Below are 6,687 nucleotides of genomic sequence, written 5' to 3'. Positions count from 1 at the left end.
CGGCTTTCAGCCCCGCGGGAGCGCACCGAGGAGGGGGAGCTCCAGCGGCCGGCGGGCCGGAGCTGTGCGGCGTGAAGGAGGAGGAGGAGGCGCTTCCCGCGGCGGGGACGCGGAGCCGACCCGCCCGGCGGTGCCCGCCCGCCCGCCGGCGGGTGGATGCCGGTGCCGTGACCGCCCCGCGGGGCCGCGCCGCGCCGCCGGCGGCCGAGGCGATGCTGCGGGCGGCGGAGCGGCGCTGAGCGCTCGCGGGGCCCCGCGGCGTTACCGCTGCGCCCCGCGCCGGGGCCGCTCCTGCCGCCTCCTCCCGCCGCGGACCTTCCCCGGTGCCGGATACAAAATGGCGGTGCCGTCACGGGCGGGCGGCGGGGCGGCGGCGCTGCTGCTGCCGCTGCTGGGGCTGCTGGGCTCGGCCGCCGCCGGCTGCCCCGCCGGCTGCGCCTGCGGCGGGGAGCTGCTGAGCTGCGGCGGGCTGGCGCTGCCCGCCGTGCCCCGGGACCTGCCCCGCTGGCCGCGGCACGTGTGAGTACCGGGCGGGGGCCCGCCGCGCTGGGGAGGGGGCGGGAGCCGGGGGGAGCGGCCGGGGGCGACGCGGGGTCCGGGCAGCGCCGCTCCGCCGGCAGCTGGGTGCGCGGGGGGCTTAAAAAAAACCAACCAAACAAAAAAAAACCCAACCCCAAACTCATGTTATTATTATTATTTTGTTAAAGCAAAGTGGTCTCCGGCGCCTTGCAGGCGCTGAGCTGCGCGGCGTGAAACTTGTGTCGTGCTGCGGTGTCTCCTCTGGCTCCCACCCGCGGCGGGGATGGAGGCGATGGGGGGGCGGCGGGTGCGATGCTGGTCCCGGGCGAGCGGAGCCCGGGCTGGCTCTCCCTCCGCTCTGCACGGGTGTCCCGGGGGGGAAGAGCCAGGGGTGGGTTTGGTCTCTAGGGATGGGATCTGCTGGAGATAACGGCCAGCCCGGGCTCCCGAATCCTTATTAGGGCATCCGCCCCGGGCCCGGCCTGCTGCTCCGAACCGGGCTGCGCCCCAGCATCGCGCCCTGCGCCCAGGTGCCCAAATATGGACCCCAGCGCCGGGGCCGCGCTCGCCCTTTCGACGTTTCCAGCCTCCAGCCGTTACGGTGGGAGAGCTGGCGAGGCAGCGAGCCTCGGTCGGAACGGGGCCGGGGGCTCTCGGGGTGCTGTCGGGGTGTTTCAAGAAAAACCAGGTGGTGGTTTCCAATAAAAGCTGCGTGGCTGGCTGCCATTCCCCCGGTTCTTGTCCGGCTCTCGGAGTTATTAACCTGCAGCGTATCATATGTCCTGGACGGCAGCTGAGTGTACAGCCCAGCACCTGGTGGTTAGTACAGTGCTGTGGCTGGTTTTTTTTTCCCTGAAAGGGTGTTTAAAGTGTTCAGGTAGGTGCCCCGGTGCGTGATTTCCATTTCCCGTAAAGCGCAGCGGGTCCGTGCTGGTTGTGTAACCGCCGAGCGCGGCGGCTGCTGCTCGACCTGGGGAGATCCAAAATGCAACATCAGACCCGTGAAGCACCGGAGAGTCGGAGGCAAAGTGTGCTTGGCTTTGACAGCTTGATTCATTTGACAGTGACGGTGCAGGAGGACTGCGAGTATGCGTGCGTGCTCATAAACTTGTAAAAACAAGTGTCCTCAACTCTTAGCTAACCTTGGGAAATAAGGATCTAGCAGGGAGAGGGAGAAGTGCCCCTCTGTTGCCGGGCCTTTTGGCTATTTGAACAGATTTATAGATTATTGAATCTATAAAACCCCTGGTTGTAATAGATACTCCTCAGCCCTGCCAGGAGAGAGAATGGTCACTGAAGTGTTGCTGGAGATCGTCCAGCCCCTTATTAAGAAGAATTATTGGAGGTTTGTCAGATTCCCCTGGTATTATGTGCTTTTGGCTGCAGAAATGCCTTGTTTCATGTGAAGTTATCAGGTGTTGTACTGAGAGGAACGTGTGGGCTCTGCATTAAAACCCTGACTCATCCCGTTCACCTGTTGCTGTGTGCTCTGAGGGATCCTTCCTGCAGCCTTGGGCACCTTTCAGGGCAGGTTTTAGTCTTCTCAGCCGAATTCCAGCATCCCCATGCGCCTCTTAAAATAGGACAGTGTATCTTTGTTCATGCAGAGAAATGCATTAATAGCCCAGTCTGAACAAATTTATTGTTGTGTTTTTTGGGGAGTGCTAATACCCAGGAGTGTCTTTTTCATATGGAACAGATCTTTGAGTGTCTTGAGTTCAGTTTAAGTTTTATTGGTGAAGTAATAGCGTGTATAAATCTACTGCTATGGACCTGTGGGCTGTTGATCTTTTAACCACTTAGACAGAATATGGTTTGTCATTTCGTAAATTCTAAACTAACCAAAGAATTGCCTAGAGTGGAAGTTTGTGATGGCTTTTGTATCTGACAATGCAAAATTAAGGGTTTTTTCCTTCTCCATAACTAGCATAAAAAGCAGACATTCAAGACATTTTGGTTTTAAAGTAATATCGTTCCTAATCACTACAAGTCACTTGGATTGCTTATTTCAGGTTAGGGACACAAAGCTGAAGCACTTTTTTTGTGCTTGGTAGGGTCATAAATGCTAATTTCTGGTGCAGAGAATTGTTAACTAATCTTCTAGTTGTTTAATGTCCTCTGTAAAAGCACAACGTGCTGGAGAAAAGCTATCTCTGTGCAGCTATCTCCGTCACATTTTGGTTTTTTGTAACGTGCCCTTTTAAAGAAGCAGAAGGCAAACATGAAGGTTTGCAGCAGCCCGGGGATGCAGGAGCAGCCTGGGGGTGTGGGTTCCCCGGCCGTAAACCGGGGTGAGACGGGCGATGTCGGAGCCGTGCATCCCTCATCTCCCATCGCTTTTGGGCAGGCTGTGTCTCCCACTGAAGGTGTCTGCTTCCCCAAGGTGATAAGCTTGGGTATGTTCGATTGCTAATGGGAGACAAGATAAATCCTGTTTTCAGTGACTCGTGGTGGCTGTGCTTTAACTTCGTTAAAGTGCTATTGAAAAATCCCTCCTTAGTAGTTTATCTTTTACTCCTAAGGAGTGCTGCAAAGCTGAAGCAGTGCTTGGAGTCAGTTTTCAGTGTGTTGGAGATAAAGCTTTTGTTTGCAGGGTTGGAAATGCGGCTCAACACACTGGGGAGGGTTCTGGAACAGACTTAATTGCGCCGCGTATTTTGTCAACAGGACTATCAGTACTGTGGAAAAGCATTGGGAACTTTTGAAACTATTGTTATTTCTCTGTTGGCAGTAGAGCTTGGAGTTGTAATTTTTCTCCCTAGCTTTCAGAAGGCATAACTGATATGCAGAAGGGCTGGTGCACTGCAGTTGCTCACAGTTAATGCAGTGTGGCACAGATGGGTTTTTTCTTAAAAGCAACAGGCAGCTCAATACTGCATGCCAGTTGTCTAAGCATGCAGGACTTGCTGGCTGAGCAGCCCTGTGTAGGGCACATTGCAGCACTCCAGCATGACCCATACCGTCCTCGCAGGAGCTGCAGCACCCAGCCGCTGCGAGCCCTGCAGCTGTGAAAAGTCTGTGGTCTATGTGGGATGCTGGGAAAATCACACTCTGCTGAGCAGTTGCTGTGCAGGGCTCCTTTGCAGCGTCTCATGTCGAAGCTGTTGGAGATGCTTCATGTCTTTTCATGTTTAAGTCTGAAGTTTATTTTTACATTAGAGTGTAATATGTGGCATAAACCTCGGGGCCAAGCTTAAGTACAAAATGCTTTGTGCCCAGAAAAGCCAGGTGTGGGGCTCCAGCGGTGTTGGTGACATGGCACATCCCCTGCTCCTCTGTTTCTGTCTCTCCATGCATCTTAATTTTTGAGGAGTGGTAGAACAAAGACTTCTAGGCATAATGTATGAGAGAGGTGGTTTCTTCTTCCTTTTTAGTGATAGAGCAATAATATTTTGGGTACAAATTTGAATGGTGAGAAGGCTTTGGAGCTGTGGAAGTGCAGTTGGATAGCTAATTCATTGCTAGTATGGTCTGGAGGAATGAAAAGTTTTATTTTAAACAGATGTGTTATGTGGTTTTTGACTCAAATGACTAGGGGAAGTGTTTGGGATACTGGGCATCCATGCACAGAGTCCTCTGCCTCTGGGTTGGTGTGTGCTTGGCATGTCTGGGAAGCAGGCAGTCCTTGACAGCGCCCAGGAGAGCTGGGCTAAGAGCTGCTCTCGGTTTCCCAGGGAGGCTCTGGAATTGGCTATATGAATAAGTTGCCCTGAGGCACCAGCTGCGCAGATGTTGGCTGTTTGCATGGTGCTGCTGCTCTCTGGAGAGAGCTGGACAAAGCGTCTGGATGCTTTTGAAAATCCTATGGGTGCCCGTCAATGGTTTTAGGGCCTGGAAATGCATTTGAACTAGGAGTCAGGAGCAGACTCTTGCTGTGCTCAAGTGTATGCACACAAAGATTTTGTTGAAGGCAATGAAACAATGTTTGTGCTCAAAATTGCCTATTAACTTAAATTTCTTGCTAAACTGGGGTTTTAATGTGCCAAGTCTTGTTGCTCTGCTCTCACATGTTAGGGTAACTTCTTTGCTTACTTGGTAGAGCGGAGCAGGGCTCTGCAGAAAACTTGCTGTGCCACTGCCTGTGTGCATGGTGCTCTCTGGAGATGGACATCGGTTGTTCTCGGGCTCTGGAGTAACTCATGCTCCTCTGCAGATGCTGGAAGAGAAGGCAGTGGGGGGACGGACTCGCCTGCTGATGGCGCCAGGAGAGGGGAGTGCTGCTGGCAGTTCCTCCCTTGCATGTCCCAATTCCAGCCCTGCTGAAATAATGGAACAAAGATTAAGTAATCGTCACCCTGGGCTTACAGCGCCTGGCCCTGTACAGCTGCGGAGCCCTCGCTGTGTGCCGGCTGCCCGAGGGGCTGCTGGGCTTGGAAGGATGGCTTGGGAGAGGGGGATGTGGAGTGGTGCAGGTGGCTGGTCCCCCTCCCTCCTCCTGGGGAAAGGGAGTGGAAACCCAAAGAAATACTGCAAAGCCAGCGGCTCCCTCCTGGGTGGTGGTCTGGGGGAAGGCTTCCTGCTCCAGTGGGACAATGCTGGGAGCTGGTGGTGCTTGTAAAAGAAATTGTGCTCAGCTTGTAATGACATGGTTGGGTTTGGTGCTTCCTGGAGCATCCTCAGCAGTGGCCTTGCTTGGGGAAGGTCTCCAGCCCTGGGGCTGTGGGATGGCTCTGCACGCTGCAGGCTTGTGGTTGCTGCTCCAGAGCTTGGTCCTGGTGGGGTAACAGCAAAGCCTCTCTGGGCCTGCTGCTTACACACAAATACATGCGCTTGCAAATAAATCTGCCCTTCCTGTGAACATGTGTTGGTGGATTCACTGACCACCCTCAGCATGCCGTGATATTTATTGGTGCTTACTGGAGAACAGCAGTTAACAGCAAGCCCTTTGCAACTGCTGTCTGATCTTCTCATCTTAATCCTTGACTGAGCCACAGCTGGGGCAGAAACTATCTCAATCAGACTAGGATTAAAATGCATGTGAGATTCATAATGAAGCTTGAAGGGGATAAAATATCCCCATCAAGAAGCCTTTCTGGCTCTTGCAGAAGCCCCTGGCTTCAAATGAAAGGCTCTAGGACCCCCTCAGCCTCCTCTGCATATTCCTCTCTCCTTTTGAGAGACTTCATGGCATTTAATCACTTCGAGGCTTTTCCTCTCCGCAGTGACTGCAATTTGAAACGCAGGGGTCCCATACAAAAGGAGCAAGTGCTCAATGGGCTGTGTTAATATTCAGTGCCATTTACAATGGGTGCAGTTTGAAAAGGGGAGAAGGGATGGTCTGGGAGCTGGGGGAGGAGGAGCTGCGGAGGGAAAATTCCCAGGGCAGGGGAACGAGCATCTCAGTAGGCAGCCGAAAAAACGAACACACCATCAATTGTTCTCTAGGAAAATCAACCATTATTATGTGTTAGATACAGCTCAATATTTTTTCTTTGCTTGTGCAAACTGCTCTGCAGTTCTGTGGATGTAAGGTTTGGGGGTGGCTGAGCCTTGCAGGAGTCCCTGCTTGGAGTTAAGGGATGAAGGAGCAAATGTGAGGTTGATTTGCCTTCCTCCTTTGCTTGCTGGCATCAAGAGGGTAGAGGTGGTAAACTGATATGTTTGGGAGCCCTGATGCTTCAACAAAGCACTTCAGGTTCTTAAATGCTTCCTTGAGTGTGGGTGAGATTTCAGTGCTCTGCTTAAAGTTAAGCTGATGCTGGAGTCTTGTCTCTGACAGGGATTTAGGCAGATGCAGAAGCACTTCACAGAGATAGGGCTTTAGTCTGTGTGAGCCCCACCTGGTGCAGGGAAGTCCCAGGGTGCTGGAAGGATGCTCTCCAGTCTGCAGCTTTAGCAGAGGGTGCTGGAAGGGTTCAAGGTGGCTTCATGTTGAGGCACTCCCCCAGGTGCTGGAGGGGTGTGTGCATGCACCTGGGGTCATCAACATATGTGCAGCTCCCACCAGCTCTGCAGGGCAGCTAGGAATGGCTGAGTGCCAGGAGGCCCTAGCCATGCCCAAGCAATGCCTGCCTGTGGTTGCTTTGATCTCTTGAAGAGGGGCTAAAATTTTTGTCTTGAAGTCTGAGTGGCTTAAAAAGTGGCTGATGGCTCTCATTTCTCGGTAGCCAGCTCTGATGAGAACCTGTGTATTGTCCCTGACTTGTGTGTCAACCACACCCAGAAACT

At 53.4% G+C, this 6,687-nt stretch overlaps 1 protein-coding gene across 2 annotated transcripts in view; it reads left to right on the top strand.

Moving 5' to 3' along the window:
- Nucleotides 1–337: 337 nt before the first annotated feature.
- Nucleotides 338–6,687, top strand: part of LRIG1 (leucine rich repeats and immunoglobulin like domains 1) — a gene marked incomplete at its 5' end in the record, with an annotated part of 95,601 nt that continues 89,251 nt past the window's right edge. For both annotated transcript variants that reach the window (XM_082321798.1, XM_082321797.1), the window contains one exon: nucleotides 338–519. In XM_082321798.1, coding sequence (XP_082177924.1) covers nucleotides 338–519 — 182 coding nt within the window. The remainder of the gene's footprint in view (nucleotides 520–6,687) is intronic.

This window comes from Platalea leucorodia (genome assembly GCF_965183815.1).
Source record: "Platalea leucorodia genome assembly, chromosome: 9".
NCBI classification, from domain to species: domain Eukaryota; kingdom Metazoa; phylum Chordata; class Aves; order Pelecaniformes; family Threskiornithidae; genus Platalea; species Platalea leucorodia.
The sequence above is the reverse complement of the archived record's forward strand: the minus strand, read 5'-3'. Positions and strand labels throughout refer to the sequence as shown.